At 37.0% G+C, this 22,652-nt stretch overlaps 1 protein-coding gene across 2 annotated transcripts in view; it reads left to right on the top strand.

Annotated features, from left to right (window-relative positions):
- The window catches only part of LTBP1 (latent transforming growth factor beta binding protein 1), a 485,724-nt gene that overhangs the window by 37,185 nt on the left and 425,887 nt on the right, over positions 1-22,652 (top strand). For both annotated transcript variants that reach the window (XM_027850411.1, XM_027850410.1), the window contains exon 3: positions 21,408-21,705. In XM_027850411.1, the coding sequence (XP_027706212.1) occupies positions 21,408-21,705 (298 nt within the window). The remainder of the gene's footprint in view (positions 1-21,407; positions 21,706-22,652) is intronic.

Genomic DNA, 22,652 nt, shown 5'->3' with positions numbered 1-22,652 from the left:
TTCCTGTAGGGTAAGATAGATTTCCATACCCAATTGAGGGCGTATGTTATTCCCTCCTTAAGCCAAATCCAATGAGAGTGAGATTCGTTCATTCTCTCTCACCTTCCCCCTCTTCCCTTCCACAGTAAAAATTTTTTCTTTCCTCTTTTATGTGAGATAATTTACTCCATTCTACCCGTCCCTTTTTCCTTCTCCCAGTACAATCCTCTCTTACCCCTTAATTTTATTTTTTAGATATCATCTCTTCATTTTCAACTAACCCTGCGCCCTCTGTCTATATGATTTCCCTCCAACTACCCTAATATTGAGAAAGGTCTCGTGATTTACAAATATCATCTTTCCGTGTAGGAATGTGAACAGTTCAACTGTAATAAGTCCCTTATGATTTCTCTTTCCTGTTTACATTTTCATGCTTCTCTTGGGTCTTGTATTTGAAAGTCAAGTTTTCTATTCAGCTTTGGTCTTTTCATCAAGAATGCTTGAAAGTCCTCTATTTCACTGAATTTCCATTTTTCCCCCTGAAGGATTATACTCAGTTTTGCTGGGTAGGTGATTCTTGGTTTTAATCTTAGCTCCTTTGACCTCTGGAATATCATATTCCAAGCCTTCAAATCCCTTAATGTAGAAGCTACTAAATCTTGTGTTTCCACAATACTTGAATTGTTTCTTTCTGGCTGCTTGCAATATTTTCTCCTTGACCTGAGAACTCTGGAATTTGGATATACTATTCCTAGGAGTTTTCCTTTGGGGATCTCTTTCAGGAGATTATCAGTGAGTTCTTTAAATTTCTGTTTTACCCTATGGTTCCAGAATATCAAGGCAGTTTTCCTTGATAATTTCTTGAAAGATGATGTCTGGGGCCTTTTTTTGATCATGGCTTTCAGATAGTCCAATAATTTTTAAATTATCTCTCCTGCATCTATTTTCTAGGTCAGTTGTTCTTCTGATGAGATATTTCACATTGTCTTCCATTTTTTTTCATTCTTTTGGTTTTGTTTTATAATTTTTTGATTTCTTATAGCGTCATTAGCTTCCATTTGTTCCATTCTAATTTTTAAGAAATTATTTTTTTCAGTGAGCTTTTGCTGGCCAATTCTGCTTTTTAAAGCATTCTTCTCCTCATTGGCTTTTTGGACCTCTTTTGCCATTTGTGTTAGTCTATTTTTCTTCAGTATTTTTTGGGGTCTTCTTTAGCAAGCTGGTGACTTGTTTTTCATGATTTTCTTGTATCACTCTCATTTTCATTCACAGTTTTTCCTCTACTTCTCTTACTTGCTTCTCAAAATCCTTTTTGAGTTCTTCCATGGCCTGGAGCCAATTCCTATTTTTCTTGGAGCCTTTTGATGTAAGAGCTTTGACTTTATTTTCTTCTTCTGGTTGTATGTTTCAATCTTCTTTGTCACCAAAGTAAGATTCTATAGTCTGAGTATTTTTCTGCTGCTTGCTCATGTTCCCAGCCAATTATTTTGTTAAGGTAGGAGTCTGCTTCCAGTGTGGAGGGTGTACTGCCCCAAGCTTCAGGGGTTTATGCAGCTGTTTTTAGAGATATTTCTAGGGACCTGTAATTTTTCAGTTCTTACAAGATGGTATGATCGAAGGAGAGGTGTTTCCTCCTTTTTTGGCCTGTGATCTGGTCTGTGAGTGATCACAAGCACTCTTTTGTGCCTTGGAACTGTTAGGAGGATTCCCTATCTACCACTACCACAAGCTCTGCCACACCAGTGCTCCTCCTCACCCCAGGACCACCACCCAGGCCTGCAACTCCAATCTAACCACGGTCAAAGCAAGAGAAAACTGCCTCAGTGCCAGCAAAGAGATCCCTGCAATCTCTTTCTGATCAGCTGCTTGATCCCCCCACTGTCTGTGGGCCAAGAGCTCAGGAAGCAGCCGCTGCCCTGGGGCTGCACTAGGACTGGGGCCAGACCTAGCTCCTCTCTCACCTGGGTCTAACAGACCTTTCCTACTGAAATTCTAAGTTGTCTTTGGCATTTGTAGGTTGAGAAATCTGGAAACTGCCATAGCTCCCCTTGATTCAGTCAGTCCCCTGATGTCTCCTCCAGGTTTGCTGAGGCCCTGTCTTTGCCTTTGTGGCACACGCTGAACTGCACTCCTCTCCCAGCCTGGTGCAACAGACATTTCCAATCCACCATCCAGGTTGTCTTGGGCTGACCATTTGTTTCACTCTGTCTTTTTGTGGGTTCTGCTGCTCTAGAATTTGTTTAGAGCCATTTTTTTTACAGATATTTGGGGGGGTTTGGGGGAGACCTCAAGGAAGTCAGTGCTTTTACTCTGCCATCTTGGCTCCCCACCCCTTGTTAGTTATTCTTACAAACTAATAGGAACATGTCATGTTTTCAAAGAAGAGATAAGTTCAAAACCATTCTATCCCTAAGGTTTTTAAGTGTGCAGATATGACAGTTTTTATGGGTGACACATGCTTATTTTCAGTGCAAAAATCACATAATGATGGAACCATTTCCAAATATTCATTTTTCAAGATGCTTTCTCTATACTATGATTTTTTTGAAAAGCAGTTATTTTCTCATTCATTGTTAAAATATCATTGCCTTGAAAAAACAACTGTTTCTATGTATTTAAATTTTTAATGAGTTTTTTTTATTGGTATGTTTTGTTTTTACATTGCAAACATATAGAGATAATTCCTACTTCCAAATCACTACTAGTTAGGAAAATGCAAATTAAAGCAATTTTGAAATTTTACTTTGCCACCCATAAAGAGGCATAAATGACAAAAATGGAAAATGATAGCTGTTAGAGGGGATATGGGAAAACAGGCATATTGATGCACTCATTATTGATGAACCTGTGAATAGGTGTAACCATTCTGGAACGCAATTTGAATTATATACATAGTTACTTAACAGTGACTTCCATGACCCTACTTTCTCCAGGTTCTCCTCCAGTCTGGTTATTTATTTTCATTGTATAATGAACATAGAATTTAGGTTGGTTTTCAAGTGAGGAAATAGACATGAAACAACTTGCCCAAGATTATCTAGCCAATTAGAAGAGCCATGTTTGGAATCTAAGTTTCCTGACTCTTATTATCATTCTTTTTCCTGCATGTTCTGTCACTTTACTTGTGAAAAGTTTTCACGATGCTGAGTTGCCATGATTTTGTGATATTCCGAAATAGGTCTTCCTAAAATTACATCCATTCCAGTCTTTCATTATTTTGAAAAGGCTGGGCATAGAAGTAGGAGAATTGAATCAATAAAAGGATATGGTTTGATATTTTATATGGGGTAGCAAGCTGTAAGGACAGTTTATAGGGAAAGGTAATATTTTAATTTTTAAAATTCTGAACTCATTTTTTATTTAATGAACTTAAACATTAGCAAACATGAGCATGTTAGGATACAAAGAAATGAAAGAGGGAATTGCATATAAAGTTGTGAACTTATGCTACATTTTTTTTTAAAAATATATATTAAATGTAACATGGTAATAACAAATCTCTCTTGACTATCTGCATCCCATCATGAACTTCCTTCTGTCTTTGTGTACTTTTAGGATGTTTCACTGATGCTCTTTTTTGTATTCACTATTACTACTCACTCATCCCTGTGCCTATCTTTCCTGCAAATACAACTCCTTCCTTGTAGTAACTAAATATAATCAGCCAAAACAAATCAGCCCATTGACCACATCTAAAAAGATATGTCTCATCCTGCAATTTTAGTTCATTGCCTCCTTGCCAAGAGGTGGGAAGTCATGATTACTCACTGCATTGATCAGAGTTCTGGGAGACTTACAGAATTATTTTCAAAAGGTTTTATGTTAAACTCATAGCATTTACCTAAAGTTTTTCTCTGAAGTAGAAGAATGCCTTCAATGAGAATAATAACATTTTCTCTTTTAGTTTTTTACATTTATATTTTGAAAACATATCTTTAAGATTTCCTAAATGCTGGGTCTTTAACACTCAGCATTTGAATTCAGCTCTGTTTCTGGAAATGACTCTTTTTTTTTTCAGTAGTAATGACCAGTAGCTTGGTCTGCATGTTGTTTAGTTGATTGATTTCTTGCTTACAAGTATGATTATCTGCCAGGCTTTTTGCTTCTAGTATTGTCTGTCTCCCAGACAGTTTGACTTGAATTTCATCCCGAGGCTTAGGAGGTTTTTGCTTATTTTGTAACTGATCATTTTGACTCCTCTGTGTAGACTTTGATTATTGAACTTATGCCAGGCTTTGCATAGCACAGAGTGACCGGTACTCATTGTACAATGATATTTAGGCATTTATATCCTGGTGATTATTGTAAGTATTTTCATTTTAGAGGAAATTTTTTTTGAATGTGTTAAGTGTTAAGTCTTGGGTATATAGCCAAGTTATATCTTGGGTAACACAAAACATGTTACCATGTAACATTAAATAGTATCTTAATTATTGGCCCTTTTTTCCTCTTGAAATTGCTTTGCATATACTTTATATTTAATTACTTCTAAAGTAAATATTGCATTCTCCCTAGTAGAATTTCTTGAGGGAAGGAAGTGTTTAATTTTTTGTGAAGTGCACACAGCTCCTTTTACAGTGTCTGGCATATAGTTGTGGTTCAGTCCTTTTCAGTCATGTCTGACTCTGTGACCCCATTTGAGATTTTCTTGGCAAAGATACTGAATTGGTTTGCCATTTCCTTCTCTAACTCATTTTACAGCTAAGGAAACTGAGGCAAATATGGTTAAGTGACTTATCCAGGGTTACATAGCTAGTAAGTGTCTGAGGCTAGATTTGAACTCAGGAAGATGAGTCTTCCTGACTCCAGGCCTGACATTCTATCCACTGTGCCATATACCTGGCATACAGTAGGCACTGAATTAATGTTTGTTGAATAAAGTCGCATTGATTATTAATTCATTTTAAGGAATATTGTCAAAATAAATAATTTTATTTGAAAAAAGATCTTTTTGGTCTTTGGAATAGTAATAATGTCCATTCAATTAAGAAAACTAATCTGGATCTCTGAGTGGGGAGTTTGAGATAAGCCAGAAACATTGTAATTCAAATCACTGATGATACCTGCCCCCAGTGCTCATTTCCCCACCACTGCATTATTCTGGTATGAGTCAGTGTGAGAAGGAAGATTTTTCTGGGCTGATAAAACCTTTTTGAAATGATATGCAAGACTGTTTTAAGATTAATGCTGAAATTTGACTGGAAAAGGTCAAATTCTACCCCTAGGGACTGAGTAAAGCCATGCTCTCTCTCTCTAGTCCATCACTTTGAAGTCTCTGGCAGCAGAAGTTGAGTATATAGACTGAATTTGGTACATTAAATCAAAACCATACTGCATTTTTTTCAGTGTTTCTTCTATCAGCTTTGCCCTTCATCTTGCCAAGTGGACACTCAGTGATATCAATTTTGGTTCTTGGTACTCAAGTAGTAGGCAGCCATTTCATTTTTTTGGAAACTTTTTATAAATTAATTTTTCAAGAGGGCTTTTTTCTTTCTTAATGGAACATTTTTTTTAAGCTCTGTAATTGAATGAAACTAGTTTTGCCAATAGACTAAAATTTGTTTCATTTGGTACTCTGAATGTTAATAATTCCATACTGTGCTAAAATAAGTTGTGAAATAAAAAATACTGAAGTTCTAAATATGGGACAGTAACAAAAAGTCTGGTGGGATGCTTCTGTGCCTCACATATTGTGCCCATTGTGGAAGCTGAGTCCCTAAAGCTTCAGCAATTTAGTCACATTTTTTTTTTTACCAGCCTTAAACTGTCATAACACTTCCAACTTTATGTGGAAATCCAGTTTTTTTCACCTCCTTCCCTTCCTTTTTTCTCATCATTGGAATTTATTGGCATATTTCCAGATCTCTTTGCCTGGTAACAGCTGTTATAGTATCCTTAGGCAAGAAGAGAGAGAGGGGTAGAAAAATGAGGAATGAAATGTCAATTCATTTTTTGCAAATGGCAATGGGATATATAGTAGAAAGATTTGTAAGATTTGTACAGTTAGACATCTAGAAGTGCTGTTCCCTTTTCATCCCTACTTTTTCCCATGGCTTCCCTTGATATTTAGAATTTTATTCCACCAAATAAAATTTGTTATGTATTTGCTTGGTATGGTGCAAAATCTAAATTAATTTAGGTACTATTGACTTTTTAAAATATTGACATTATCTTGCTATAGTGTTATTGTTGTATAAATTATTCACTTGGTTCTGCTTCCTTTATTCTGCATCAACTCATACAGGTATTCCCAAGTTTCTCTATAACTATCCCCTTCATAATTTCTTATAAAATAATTGTATTTCATTATATTCATATACCATAATTTGTTCAGTCACTTCCCAATTGATGGGCATCTTAGCTTCCAGTTTTTTGCTACTACAAAAAGAATTGCTATAAATGTGGTTGTAGATAAGAGTTTTTTCCTTCTTTCTTTCACATCTTTTGGAGTACAGGCCTAATAGTGTTATAACTGTGTTAAAGCTTATTCACAGTTTAATAACATTTTGGACAAGTATAGATTATTTTTTCTTTCTTTTTTTAAAAATGTAATGAATATTATCATTAAGTACTAACACTGTAATATGTATCCTCTTTACCCCTCCTTAAAAGCTATCCCTTATGGCAAATAGGCTTTTTTTTTTTTGAGAGGAAAAAACAATCAGTATAGCTGATTGATATATTGAGAAAGTTAGGGGAAAAAAAACATGGACCATTAACGTGTGACATTTGGTGGACCTCCCATCTGCCTCAGGGGTAGCTTGAGAGTATCTTCTTATACTCCTTCATTTGAGTCCCATTTGATCTTTATAATTTTGTTACATTTACTTTTGATTTCTTGGTGTGTTATTCTTTCTATTTACATTAAATTAGTTACTATATATATATATTGTTTTCTTGGCTCTGCTTACTTTACTCTGCATAAGTTCATACAGATCTTTCCATGCTTCTCTGTATTCATCGCATGCATCATTTCTTAGAGCAGAGTAGTATTTCATTACATTCATGTACTACAATTTGTTTAGACATTCCCCAGTCTATAGGCATCTAGTTTGTTTCCAAATTTTAGCTATCACAAAAGGTGTTGCTATACATATTTTGGAGTATATGGGGACATTTTTCTTATCAATGGGTATGATTCAAAGGGTATCTACATTTTTATCATTTTATTTTTATAATTCCAAACTGCTTTCCAAAATGATTGTACCATTTCACAGCTTCACTGTGTGTGCCTATCCTCTCATAACCCAATATTATTTGCCATTTTTTGTCATTTTTGTCAATTTGTAGGGTGTGAGATGAAACCTTTTTGATTTGCATTTCTCTTATGTGCATTAGAGCATTTTTTCATATGGCTGTGAATACTTTGCAATTCTTTTTTTCCCTTTTTTATGGTAATTTTTATTTATTTTTTTGTTTTCAACATTTACTTCCACAAGATTTTGAGTTCCAAATTTTCACCCCATCTCACCCCTCCCCCCACCCCAAGATGGCATGCATTCTGAATACCCCTTCCCTTAGTCTGCCTTCCCTTCTATCTCTCCCCCCTCTTCTCTTATCCCCTTCCCCTTCAATTTTCCTGTAGAGCAGGATGGATTTCTGTACCCCATTTCCTGTATTTCTTATTTCCCACTTGCATGTGAAAACATTTTTTTAAACATGTGTTTTTAAAACTTTGGGTTCCAAATTTTCTCCCTTCCTCCCTCCCCACCCACCCTCATTGATAAGGCAAGCAACTAAATATAAGCTATATATGTGCAGTTACGCAAAACACTTCCATAGTAGACATGCTGTGAAAAACTAACTCTATTTCCCTTAATCCTATCCCACCCACCCATTTATTCTATTTTTTCTTTTGACCCTGACCCTCCTCAGAAGTATTTGCTTCTGATTATTCCCTTTCCCAATCTGCCCTCCTCTCTATCATTCCCCTACTCTCTTGTCCCCCTCCCCCCCTATTTTCCTGTAGGGTAAGACAGATTTCCACACCCAACTGAGTGTGTATGTTATTCCCTCCTTAAGTCAAATCCTATGAGAATAAGATTCACTCATTCCCTCTCACCTTCCCCCATTTCCCCTCCATTGTAAGAGCCTTTTCTTTTCTGTTTTTTTTTTTGTGGGATAATTTACCCCGTTCTACCTCTCCCTTTCTTCTTCTCCTAGTATATTCCTCTCTTCACCCCTTAATTTTATTCTCCAGATATGACCCCTTCATTTCCAACTCACCCTGTGCCCTTTATCTATCTATATCTATGTATACGTACATATAATTTTTTCCCCTCCAACTACCCTAATACTGACAAAGGTCTCATGAGTTACAAATATCTTCTTTTCATGCAGGAATGTAAACAGTTCAACCTTAATAAGTCTCTTATGATTTTCTCTTTCCTGTTTACCTCTTCATGTTCCACTTGAGTCTTGTATTTGAAAATCAAATTTTCTATTCAACTCTGGTCTTTTCATCAAGAATGCTTGAAAGTCCTCTATTTCACTGAATGACTATTTTTCCCCCTGCAGGATTATACTCAGTTTTGCTGGGTAGGTGATTCTTGGTTGTAATCCTATCTCCTTTGCTTTCTGGAATATTATATTCCATGCCCTGTGGTCCCTTCATGTAGAAGCAACTAAATCTTGTGTTATCCTGATTGTGTTTCCACACTTGAATTGTTTCTTTCTGGCTGCTTGTAATATTTTCTCCTAGACCTGGGAACTCTGGAATTTGGCTATAATATTCCTAGGAATTTTCATTTGGGGATCTCTTTCAGGAGGAGATCAGTGGATTCTTTCAATTTCTATTTTGCCCTCTGGTTCTAAAATATCAGGACAGTTTTCCTGGATAATTTCTTGAAAGATGATGTCTAGGCTCTTTTTTTGATCATGGCTTTCAGATAGGCAAATAATTTTTAAATTCTCTCTCCTGGATCTATTTTCCAGGTCAGTTGTTTTTCCAAAGAGATATTTCACATTGTTTTCTAAATTTTTCATTCTTTTGGATTTGTTTTACAGTGTCTTGATTTCTCATAAAGTCACTAGCTTCCAATTGCTCTATTCTAATTTTTAAGGAAGTATTTTCTTCAGTAAGCTTTTGGACTTCCTTTTCCATTTGTCCAATTTTGCTTTTTAGGGCATTGTTCTCCTCATTGGCTTTTTGAACCTCTTTTGCCATTTGGGTTAGGCCATTTTTTAAGGTGTTATTTTCTTCAGTATGTTTTTGGGTCTCCTTTAGCAAGCTGTTGACTTGTTTTTCATGATTTTCTTGCATCACTCTCAGTTTTTCCTCTACTTCTCTTACTTGCTTCTCAAAATCCCTTTTGAGCTCTTTCAAAGCCTGGGACTGATTCATATTTTTCTTGGAGGGTTTGGATGTAGGAGCTTTGACTGTGTTGTCTTCTTCTTGTTGTATGTTTTGATCTTCTTTGTCACCAAAGTAAGATAATATAGTCTGACTCTTTTTGTGCTGCTTACTCATGATCCTGGCCAATTTCTTGAGTTTTAAATTCTTTGTTAAGGTAAAAGTCTGCTTCTAATGTGAAGAGTGTACTGTCCCAAGCTTCGGAGCTTTGTACAGCTATTTTCCGAGGTACTTCTAGGGACCTGGAAATTTTCAGTTCTTCCAAGGTGGTATGATAAGAGGCGAGGTGTTTTCTCATCACCACCACAACAAGCTCCACCGCACCAGCATTCCTCCTGGCCCTAGGACCGCTAGGAACTGTGACCCAGATCCAAGCACTGGTAAAGCAAGAGATTCCTGCCTCAGCACTGACAAAGAGATCCCTGCAATCCCCCTCTGATCAGCCACTTGATTCCTCCTCAGTCTGTGGGCCAGAAGCTCAGGCAAAAGGGGCCCCGGGCTGGGCTCGAGACTTGAGGCTGAGACCTAGCTCCTTCTCTCACCGCGGTCACAGACTTTTCCCACTGACCTTCTAAGTTGTCTTTGGCATTCTGGGGTTGAGAAGTCTGGAAACCACCACAGCTGCCCGCAATTCAGTCTTCTGAGGCCTGCTCCAGGGTCACTGTGGCCTGCATGCCTACACCGAGCTGTGCTCCTCTCCCTGCCCAGCACTATATACCTTTCTGATCAACCATCCAGGCTGTCTTTGGCTGGAAATTTGTTTCACTCTGTCTTTTTGTGGGTTCTGCTGCTTTAGAATTTGTTTAGAGCCATTTTTTATAGGTATTTGGAGGGCTTTGCGAGAGAGCTCAAGACAGTCACTGCTTTCCCTCTGCCAGCTTGGCTCCGCCCCTTTGCAATTCTTTTGAGAACTGTTTGTGTCTTTTGACTATTTATCTATTAGTCATGGCTATTAGTCATATATACATATACATAGATATATACCTATATATACACACACATACACACACACACACACACACACACACACACACACACATAGTGTATATGTCTTAGATACCAAACCATTATTAGAGAAATTTGATACAAAGATTTTTTTATTTGACTATTCTTCTTATCCTAGATGCATTTAATGTTCGGAACCTTTTCAGTTTCAAGTAACCAAAATTATTTTATATTTTTTAATTGTCTCTACCTCTTGTTTGGTTAAGAATATATCTCTTACCCATATCTTTGAGGGGTGCATGATCTATTTCTCTTCTAATTTTTTATACTATGATCTTCAGTATTAAAGTCACATATCTATTTAGAATGTATTGCAGAGTGTGGTGTGAGGTGCTGGTCTAAGCCTAATTTCTACCAGAATGCTTTCCACTTTTCCCAGCAGTTTTCATCAGAGAAGGAAATTTTTCTTGGGTAACTTATGTTTTCCACTTTATCAAAGACTGGGTTATTAAATTCTATTGTTTCAGAATCTCTCTTGTTTAGTTTGTTCCATCAACCTGTCTGTCCTTTTCTTTTTTTTTTAACCAATATTGTATGGTTTTGATGACTGCTGCTTGTTTAAATTCCAATAGAAAATGCTAGTCCCCCTTTCATCCTCACTTCTTTTCATCATTTCCCTTAATATTTCAAATGAATTTGGTTATTCTTTTCTTTCCTTTTTTTAAGTTTTTAGGCAATTGGGTTTAAGTGACTTGCCCAGGGTCACACAGCTAGTAAGTGTCAAGTGTTTGGTCTGAGGTTGGATTTGAACTCAGGTCCTCCTGACTTCAGGGCTGGTGCTCTATCCACTGTACCACCTAGCTGTCCCTGGTTATTATTTTCTCAAGTTCTATAAAGTATCCCCTTGATAATTTGATGGGTTGAACATTAAAAATATAAATTAATTTTGGTAACATTATCTTTTTTTTTTTAAGGCAATTGGGGACTTGCCCAGGGTCACACAGCTAGTAAGTGTCAAGTGTGGTCTGAAGCTGGATTTGAACTCAGGTCCTCCTGACTTCAGGGCCGGTGCTCTATCCACTGTGCCACCTAACTGCCCCAATATTATCATTTTTATTATGTTGGTATGCCTAGCCATGAGCATTGAATATTCTTCTAACCATTTAGGTTGTTTTTTAATTCTTTGAGTAGTGCTTTGTAATTGAATCTGTACAAGTCCTTTTTGTGTTTTGGGAGCTTGATCTCCAGATATTTTATTTATTTATTTGAAATGAGATTTCTCTTTCTATTATTGTTTATGTTTTGTTATTATTATATAGAAATGTTGATTTTTGAGGATTTATTTTATAGCCTGCAATTTTGCTGAAGCTATTAATTGTCTCAGCATCTTTGCTGATTCCTTGGGGTTTTCCAAGTAAGCCATCAAATCATCAACAAACAAGGATAATTTAAATTTCATCTTCGCCAATTTTTATTCCTTTGATTCCTTTTTCTTGTCTTATTACTATTGCTAACATTTCCAGTACTGTATCAAATAATAGTGGGGAGAGTAGATATCTTTACTTTGCCCCTTTGTTTATTGAAAAAGACTCGTGTATCCCCATTGCATATGATACTTTCTTGTGATTTTAGATAGATGCTTTTTGTGATATTAAAAAGCTCCTTCTATGCCTATACTTTGTAGGGTTTTTAAACATAAAATATTGTTTTACTCTGTCAGAGGCTTTTTTTTTTGCATCTATTGAGATGATCACGTGGTCTGGGATGTTTTGGGTTTTTATTTGATTAATTATGTTAATTTTTTTCCTAATTTTGAGACCATCCTTCCATCTCTAGTATAAATCCCACTTGATCATGATATATGATTTCTTGGATAAATCTCTATAATTTGTTTGATAGGATTCTGTTTAAAGTTTTTGAGTCGATATTCATTAATGATATTGACCTATATTCTTTTCTCTTTGTGTTATATCTTTCTCTGGTTTAGGTATTGGGACTATATTTGTCTCATAAAAGGATTCTGATAGTGTTCTTTCTCAGTTTTTGAGAATAATTTGTGAAGTGTGGGTATTAACTGTTCTTTAAAAGCTTGATAAAATTATATTGTAAATCCTTCAGGTCCAGTGGCTTTTTCCCCTTTGGTAGCTCCTCTATAGCTAGATCTATTTCTTTTTCTGAGATTGGGTTATTTAAGGTCTCTATCTGGTCTTCTGATATTGGGTGTTTTATATTTTTGAAATTATTCCTCTACTTTTTTATGTTCTTAGTTTTATTACCATACAACTAACTGTGCATAATATGTTCTGATTATTGTTTTGATTTCTTCTGGTTTTGCTGTGATTTCACCTTGCTCAATTGCTGTTTTATTAAGTTTGTTCTCTTCTGAATTGAATTGTTAAATTTAACTACTCTGTGTCTTGGAGTTAACAACCTTGTTTTTTTTTTTTCTGGAAGCAATTTGTGAATTCTTTTGAAGGAATTTCATTTTCTATGTTCTATGTTCTGGGCAATTCTCTTCTATTATTTCCATCATTTTGGTGTTAAGTATTTGTCTTGTCTTTTTCTTTTGGGAGACTTATCCTTAGGTTGTTTCTATATAGCTTGTCTCTGAGATCAATATGTTTTGCTTGCTTCGTGAATATATTTTCTTTTAATGATCTTGGTTTTTGCTTCTCTTCTTTTAGATTGTCTTTCACTTTTATGTATTTACATTCCCAATCTATTGTTCTTTCTTTTGTTTATTTGTTCAGGTTGACCACTGCAGATTCAAATTTTTCTATTCTGCCCATTATTTTTGCTGTGCAAGACATAAATTCTGCTGTCATGATTCTTGTTTCTCTTTTAAACCACTCAGGAAGAGCATGTTGCGGTTCCATGTTCTTTTCAACATCCACTGAGTACTCTGTCTTGTCAAATGTGGATCATTTTCCTTTGTTTTACAGTATTTATTCATAGATGCTGAACTTGTTTACTAGATCTGGAGAACACATTTCCTTCTGTTGTTACTGTTTTTCCTGTTGATTTATATTTATGTTCGGACCTTTGAGGTTTCTTCTTCCTGGAATTTTTGGCATTTTTACTCCCACCCCTCCCTTCTTATTGCTCACTTCTTACTCCCTCCCTTCTGATTGTGATTTCCTTGGGAATTGGGTCTCAAAGTGTCTCAACCTCTTACCACACTGGTCAATTCATGGTTCACCAGCCTAGGTTTTGGCCCCAACTTACTTTTGGGTGGTCAGAACTGGCCCTAGCTGGATGCTGTGCTCTTTCACTCAGGCCTGGTGGAGATAGCTCCTTAAACACATAGATTCCCGTTCTGGTGATGTGTCTTATTCCTTCTGTTCATTAGTTTTTTGGTCTGGCACTGGCAGTTCAGAGCCTGTTGGCACCAGTGGTTCAGAGCTTTGCATCATTGGTGCTTCTGGGTTGCATCCCCTAAGAGGTTTTTGCTTCTAAAGAGATGATGGCTCAGCTGGCTGTTATGGCCTGAGGAAACTTATATAGTCTGGAGCTGGGGTTTCTATAACACTAGAAAGAGAGAGGGGGAACTGGGGTTTAGGGGTAGGTTCTTATATAAGCTTGTGGTGTGTCCTTGGGTCTGCCAGTCTGGCCTCAGTGCTGGTAGCATGAGAGGTGAAGGAGGGATACTGAGTGAGCTCAGGGTTAGTGAGTGTCCTTTCCTATGTTTTGTTTTTAATCTTGTTTTGCATTCTTGGTGTTTTAGACCATGAAAACAGCTGTAGTTGCTTTGTTTTTGGTGTTTAATTTCTTTTTTGGGGAAGTTTGAGAGGTTGTGGAGATCAGAGAAAATGTCTAGTCTGCCATCTTGTTGCTCATATGACCTGGAAGTCCTTATCGGAGATTTTTAATGTGGTATACAGATAATAAACTTATAGTTATTTGTGCTTCAATCTCCCAGCCTTCTAGTCAGGATTGTATAATTAACTGGCTGTGTGACCTATGGAAAGTAACTTAACTTTCCTTTGCCTCATAACCAATAAAATGTGAGGGGTTTGGATAACTCTAGGATTCTCTAAAAAAATTCAATACAGAAGTTTATATATAATTTATTTTTAAGAATGATTATCTTTTGTATGTTCATTAGTATACCACAGTAGTAGACCACATTAGTAGACCACAATAAAATTCTGTAATTGTCTCTATGTATTGTTTGTCACAAGGATATGAATTACATGAATTGTTTTTTCTTTTTAAATTGAATTTCTTAAAAATTTCCTAAAAAGGCAACAGTAGAAGCAGAAAAATTGTTTATTGTTTTATTATATATTGTGTGAGTTAATTAAATTATACCATAAACAGGGCTCCAAGAATATTATTATATTTTTATTAGTAATATAGATAGGAGTATGCTCCATGCCAAACAATAGCTAATTTAAATGAAGTCCTACAGTAATGCCTCTTATGCAGAGAAAGGTCAGACTTCTTATAACTTAAACTCCCTGGCTATAGAGGTAAGGTGAGGAGAGGGAAGAGACCACTAAATACCTGAAATGGCTGTCACAGTATTCTTGAGAACCTCACATGGAGTGGATGTTTTTAATAAGTCTCATGATCTCATTTTCTGAACCATAGGGAGATTAGAAGCAACAAATTGGATCAGGGCTGAGGAATAGGGTTGGGACTGGGATCAGGCAGAAGACTCCTAGAGGCAGGTACAAGGGCATATGACAGTTCAACACTGAAAGAGAAGATATAGAAACTAGAAAACACTGAACAGGGTTTCTGTCCATGGATGTTTATAATGATGATTCTGAGTCATCAGGAAAAGTCAAGATTAGAATCTTGGAATCCCAGAGTTGGGAGGCACCTTGGAAGGTCATTTAGTCAAATTTTCAATAAAAGCATGGCCCCCCCCCCCTTTTTAAACATCTCTTCTAAGTATTCTAGCTTCTATTTGACAAGAATGTGAGGAGTTTGTGCCTTTTCTTAAAGAGATATTTTGTATAAAGTGCTCCTCCAACTTTAAAGTGTCATATAACTATGAGCTGTTAGTATTAGTAGAGATAATGATATATTATTTGAAAGGAAGAAGAATAAAGAAAAAGAATAAGGCTTATTATTTTGTGTTTGGTATTCATACACTCCTTTATTTTGCAATATTGGGTATATTACACTGTTGCAATGACACCTGATTATTTTTAAATTTGTCTTCTTAGAGAATTTGCATTAGACTATAATTGAAAGGAGTTGCACAGATTTATAGGCTGATCTTTTTTCTGAATCTCTTTCTAATCTGTACAATGGGAATCACAATACTTGTACTAATTACTCATAAATAGCAAAAACTAGACACAACCTATGTGGCCAACGACTAGGGAATGACTGAGCAAATTATAATGTATGAATTTAATTGAATAGTAGGTTCATTATCCTCTGGGCAAGGAGGGAAGTGTATACATACATACATGCATTTTAGAAGGATGTCCATAAAATGGTTAAAAAATTGTTTCCATTATCTAGAAAATGCACTACGGTGCAACGTATCATTTACTTCATTCTTCCACTATGCTGGAGAAATGGGGGAAGGGGAGACTTTGGTAGCAGTGGTTCAGCCATTCAGGCATCTTGGAGGAAGTTTAGTCTGAGACTTTTTACAGTAGAAGTGTTTATTTGTTTTTGGCCTGCAGACAGCCCAGACATTAAAATATTCTAAAATATGTGACTTCATGCTATGTTTCTTGTGATCGGATAGCACTCAGTGTTACTGAATAACTTCAAAAGGCAGCTGGGAATTGCTGTGAAGATACAGCAAAGCAGTTTCTCACCTGCTGTCTCTGATCACATAAAACACAGTGAGACTCACATTTCTCCCCAGGACACATGCAATAGGCGTGCTGCAACTTGTTTGGTTATGAGGCCAAGTAGCAGGGTGATACTGTTGGTCCAGTAATGCTCCAGGATATGTTTTAAATATAACTAAGGATTTCTTTTTTTGCAATTAAAGTAATAGAGCCCATGCCTGAACTGAAACTCTTTTCTCTGGGCTTCAGTGCAAAATTTACTCACTTAAAAATGTCATCATATGAAGTGTAAAAAATGTCAAGATCTTTTTTTGTCAGAATGGAGTAGGATGTTGAAATGTGGGAGAAACCTAAGGATCTATCTATATATGTGTCTATGCATATTACAGCTATCTGTTTATCTCTTTCTCTATCTCTCTCTTTTTCTTTCTCTCTTGTTGGCATAGGGAACTTCCAGAAGAGGAAACTCCCTCTGCTAATGCAGGGCTCCAAAAATGATATCTGAAATAAATAATTAAATTGTTTCTCACTTTTTTGGGGGGGTGTTTTATTTTGTTTTCACATATCTTTATTTCTTATTGTGGCTGAGGACTGCAGAAGGTGAAAGCAGCCTGGGCATAGTAGAAAGAGAATTGATTTTGGAGTCAGACATACCTGGATCCAGATTTGAATCCTGGTTCTCTTACATACAGGATCACCTGTATGGTGACTTTGAGCAAGTCATTTGCTTTCTCTGGGCCTCAGTTTCCTCATTTATGCAATGAGAGAATTTTGTATTAGATCATCTTTCAGGTCTGTTACAGATATAAGCCCTATAATTCCTTGATCCTATGACCTCTGAGAGCTTTGGAGTTGGGTTTTTTTTTTAACATTTTTTTCAATGAACAAGTGCTATTTTCTCTACCTCCTACTTCCTCTCTTAAAAAGAAAAAAAAAGAAAAACAATACCCAAGGAACATATGCTTAATCAAGCAAAACATATTCATTTCCTCATTGTCCATGTCTAAAAATGTATAGCTCATTCTACATCTTGAATCTATTACCAGAGAGCTTCTGTTTTGGGTCATTTTCTTTCAGCTTGTCAGTCCAGATACTCAGAATTCTTCAAAAAGGTTTTAAATGCATTCTCCACTTGGGCATTTGAAAATGATTCTGGAATATAAGTAAGTCTAAGAGTAACTATTTCTCACAGTGGATTTAGACATGACATAGCAGAGCATGGACCAAGACTTTGCCTAAGCATAGTTTGTAAAGGAATATTTAAATACTTATTTTGATAGAGAAGCATCTACTTGGAAGTATTAGGCATTGTTTAATTTTACCATTATTGTATAAACCAATTCCATGTATGAAGTAAGCAATCTCATTAAATACATATTTATGAGGTGTACATGTCAGAAGATTTTTACAGCCTACTGGTAGGTATGTTTCCTTTATAGTGGCCCCTGGACCTCATGAAAGGAGCAGAGATAAAGTCACACGGTTCTACTTTTTTTTTTTTACATTAATAAGCAAACATTTGTTGGGCATCTGTGATATGCAGTTCATTGTGCTGGGTGCTTTTGGGGATAATTCTATCAAGAAATCAAGCATATTTATGATGTACTTTCTGTGAGTGAGGAACTCAGCTAAAATATATCCCTGCACATCCCTGGTTACAAGAAACTTGCAGTTTACATGGGAAAGGAGAAAGACATAATTAATGCATAGAAACTCTAACATGCCCAACTGCTTCTGGTTCTGAGATTTTGTCTATGTATGTATCCCCACCAATGAAACAGATTGCAGCGTGCCCATACCTGCCCAGCCTCTGTTTTCTCTTCTCCTGTCTTCCCATAAGTTTGTCATGGGGCGTCTTCCATGCTGTCTCTTTGACATTGTGATAGTACTGATGGATAACTAAATAGAAGGTGGTATATTACAAATACCAAGTAAGTAGCAATGGTACAGCATGGTATAGGAGTAAGATCATTACATTTGGGGGTAGAGGATCTGAATGGGAATGCCTTCTCTGCTATTTGTCATTTGTGTGAACTTGAATGAGTCACTTCATATCTTTAGGACTTCAGTTTCCACCTCTGTAAAATGAAGGGGTTAGATTAGGATCTCTAAGGTTCTTTCTTGTTCTGTATCCTAAGAACTGTTGCAGGTTTTTAGAGGGGGTAGAGATTATTGTTGACAAGGGCAACAGGAAAGGCTTTATCAAGGAAATACGGGACTTCAAGAACATATGCTATTATGGAACATAGATTTTTCCTTTAGAAAATAGAGATGGCTTGCTATCATAGCAAGAGTTTTGGATTTGGATTCTGAGTGTACCTGGGTTCAAATCCTGGCTGTAGGTGACCTTGGGCAAGTCCAAAAAAAGAGGGGGCTAGATTAGATGTTCTCTGGATCCCTTTGAGTTTTCATTTCTATAATTATATTATTAGATCATGTCAACTTAAAGACTTTTAATTACATTTTTTTTCCTTTTGCAAATGCAGTGAAAGAACACTAATTTAGAGCAAGGCAATCTGGGTTCAAATGCCAGTTTCATGATGTTACTTATATGGCCTTGGGCACATCACTTCGTCTCTCTAAGGCCTGTCTCCTTATCTGTAAAACGAGTAGTTTGTACTACATGGCCTCTGAGACCCCTTGCAGCTCTAAATTTGTATTCCTATTAAGAATAATAATAACAGCATTTATATAGTGCCTTAAGATTTGCAAGGCACTGTACATGTGTTATTTGTTCCTCATAACAACCCTGGGAGGTAGCTGCTATTATTATTTCCATTTTATAAGTGAGGAAGCTGAGGCAAACAGGTTAAATGATTCACTCAGTGTCACACAGCTAGTAAGGGTCTGAGGATGGATTTGAACTCAGGTCTTCCCAACTCTAGGCCTAGCACTCTGTCCACTGTACCACCTAGCTACCTCCATTATCTTATAAATGTATACTTTTAATCAAACACTTCTGATTGGTGTGTTGAGACCCCTGTATTCCAGGAAATAGCCCATTTGCAAGCAAGCAGGCGTATTTTATAAATGGTATTTTATAAGATTCCAATTCTTTCTAATAGACAATCAGCTTTACAAGTTGCTTGGTGCAGGCTTCCTGCTAGATCATAAGATGTTAGCAGTACACCTTAGGAAGGAAAGCAAGAGGAAATCATTCTCAGATGTTAAACTAAAATGTGTTTCTAATTGAAAGCATAAAGAAAATCTCATCTTGTCTTTACTGCGCAAGGCATGAAAACTATTCAGTGCTAGAGACTGACCTTTCTTGTGTGTTTCCTCTTTACTCTGTAGCCATGGGACTCTTAGTCCTTGAGTCTTAAAATAAGTTCTATCCAGGTAGAGAAAGGAAAATAGCAGATAATTCAGCAGGCTTCTGCTATGCAACCATAGCTTACTTGGATAAGAATCCCGACCTCTACTATTTCACTGTACCATCCTCTGTTGATAATCTCCATATTTATCCTGTACATTGTTGTTTGTATATCATCTTCCCCATTAGACTGTGAGTTCCTTGAGAGCATGCACTGCTTTTTGCCTTTCTCTGTAACCGAAGTACCTATATATATAGTAAGTAAATGCTTGTTGGCTGATTAACCACATTGGAATTGCATTATTTAAACCTCGACATTTTGGATCTAAAAGGGATCTCAGCGAGCCTTTAGTCCAGTCTTCCATGGATGAGGAGGCCAAGATTAGCTGTGTCACTCTTTTAAAGCCTGATTTCAGTTTTCTAAATTGCCTAAGACATTTTAGTGTTCTGTATCTTAACATTTAAATACAATCTCCTTTTGCTTCTTATGTTAGGTATTTGACATCACGTTCTTGGAAAGGGAGGCAAAGTGTCAGCCTTGTTATTGTTGTTGTTACGATTGTCACTCTTTTTAAATGGCATCTTTGGTTTAAAGCAGTGCTTCTCTATTGCAGCTTGATGAGCAGTGGATAGAGCACGGAACTTGGAGCCAGGAAGATGAATTCAATTCCTGTCTCCAGTGCTTACTATCTGGGGCTCTGAGCCTCAATGTTTTCTCATTTGCAAAAGAGGGCGCATAATAGCATTTACCACACAGTTGTGGCTGTCAAATGAGTTAATACATGTAGAGTGCTTTGAAGACTTTAAATCTCTGGAGGAGAGAGGAAGGCAGAAGACTTTGTGACTTTGCACAGCTCTACCTCACTTTAATCCAATTCATGTGCAAGTCATCACCTTCATGATGTCATTGGTTCTTTTCAAGGATGAAGGATAAACAACAAAAATAAATGCTAGTTGTTGCTGTTCTACATCTTAGCCACCTGGCTCCTCAGTAAAAAATGATCTAGCTGAAGGAAGCTGACCTTATTTTATAACCCAGTCTAGCTTGTGCTTGGTTTGTAGACTAGGACTGAGTTAGGATGCTGAATTCATTTGTTGTGGGATTTATGGAGCTCAGTGGTGGGTTAGGACAAGGAGCCAGAGTTACTCCTTCAATCCAAGACTGAGCTGAGCATGTCTTGAGTTTATGAGAAGATTATATATTTTAGTCATTTCTCTAGCACCACACAATCATTTGAAACTACTTAATGTCACCTGGGGACCTAGAAAAATGATGAAAATCCATGCTTGTCATATCCTTTTCTTATCCTGGCTGAGCGCTGAGCTTCACTTGGCCATCAATATGGCAACGCAACAAAATGTTAAGAGGTACAGATAACTTTGTAGAGCAGAAACAGTCAACAATTTGATTGTAAAGTGAATTTTGGTGCCTGGAATACTTTCTCATAGACTTTGTTATGACATCAGAGCATAGATTTAGAATGGAAGGGACCTCAGTGAACATCTCTCATCCAGTTCTCTTATTTTATATTTGAGAAGAATGAGGTCTAGATAAAGTTGAGTAACTTGCCCAAAGTCACACAGGTATTAATCAGTATTCCGGATTCAAAGCTAGGTCTTCTGCTTCTAAATCCATCACCATTTCAGAAATAATAGAAATATCGCTACACTGGTGACCAGGAGGCCTGAATTTTAAATTCTGACTCTGCCAGTGACTAGCTGGATAAATTTTGGGCAAATTTTTGGGACATAATTTTCTACATTTAAAATGAAAGGGCCAGATTAGATAATTTCCAAGATTTTATTCTAAGCTTTTATAATTATAGAATAAACTTGTCACGAGGAAGAAAAAAACTGACGATGGACTAAATTGAAAACTTTTGTCAAAGAAGGGGTTGATCCTGGTATGATGTTGGGTTTTTAGTACTTTTATTTCTCCATATATTTTACTTGGGGCTCTTAGCCGTTATCCCCCTGTTACAGAGACTTAGGAAAGGTTAATGATATATCAATTACTCTTTGCCTTAAAGGTATGTTTTTTCATTTCTTTTTATAGCCAACTGCATCCCACAGTGTCAGAATGGAGGGATATGTCTTCGGCCTCAGTTGTGTGTGTGTAAACCAGGGACAAAAGGCAAGGCTTGTGAGAATACAGTCACGCAAGACACTTCTTCCACCTCTGCCTCTGGCAGTCAGGGCCCTGGACCTTCTTCGTGGATCATCCCAGAGCAGGCCGTACAGCATCCTTCATCTCAGAAGGTGGAGATTGCACAGAGAGTCAGCCCTGTGGCTCAGATGACCTTGACCCTAAAGCCCAAGACTGCAGTAGGAATCTCTCAACAAATGCATTCACAGTAAGCTTTCTTTACTTCCCTCCCATCCCCCAGAATTTCCTATTCAATAATGTGTTAATGATGCTTTTAATATGTTCTATAGACCAACTTCAAGGTTACCGTTATTTTGCAGCATTTCCCGAGATTGGGGGAGGCAGCATGATTCAGTGGGAAGAGCACCACTGGCTCTGGAGTGAGAAGACATGAGTTTAATGCTCACTTCTGACACTTATGTCTGTATAACCTTGGGCAAGTCATTTTACTTTTCTAGGCCACAGTTTGCCCGTCTGCAAAATGAAAGGAGTTGAACTTGCTGGTATGAGTTCCCTTCCAATTTTTCTTCTATGATCCTATGATCTGTCACATAAAATATGCTTTATTCCTTTGTCTTATTCAGCTCTCAACTGTCTCTTACATCTAATTTCCTTCTTTAGAACACACACCCCCCCCCCCCACCACACACACATCCCTCTCTAACTAAATATCTGATGTATGTTTCCGTACCTACCACCTTCAGGATCAAATATAAAATTCTATGTTTGACGTTCAAAGCCCTTCATAACCTGGCCCCCTCCAACCTTTCCAGTCTTCTTATACCTTCCTCTCTCCCAAATATGCTGTGATCCAATGACATTAGCCTCCTTGCTGTTCCATACACAAGACACTCCATCTCTTGATCCTGGGCATTTTCACTCACTGTCCCCCATGAGTAGAATTCTTTCTCCCCTCCCCTTGCATCCTGACTTCCGTGGTTTCCTTCCAGTCCCAGCTAAAATCCTACCTTCTACAAGAAGTCTTTCCTGATCCCCCTTAATGCTAATGCCTTCCCTTTGAGATTATCTCTAATTTATCCTTTACTATCTTGTTTGTACATAGTTTTGTGTGTATTGTCTCCCCCATTAGATTGTGACCTCCATGAGGACAGGGAATGTTTTTTGTTTTTCTCTTTTTCGCCAGCTCTTGGTACT

This window comes from Vombatus ursinus, unplaced genomic scaffold (genome assembly GCF_900497805.2).
Source record: "Vombatus ursinus unplaced genomic scaffold, bare-nosed wombat genome assembly UNPS02009062.1, whole genome shotgun sequence".
Lineage (NCBI taxonomy): Eukaryota > Metazoa > Chordata > Mammalia > Diprotodontia > Vombatidae > Vombatus > Vombatus ursinus.
The sequence above is the reverse complement of the archived record's forward strand: the minus strand, read 5'-3'. Positions and strand labels throughout refer to the sequence as shown.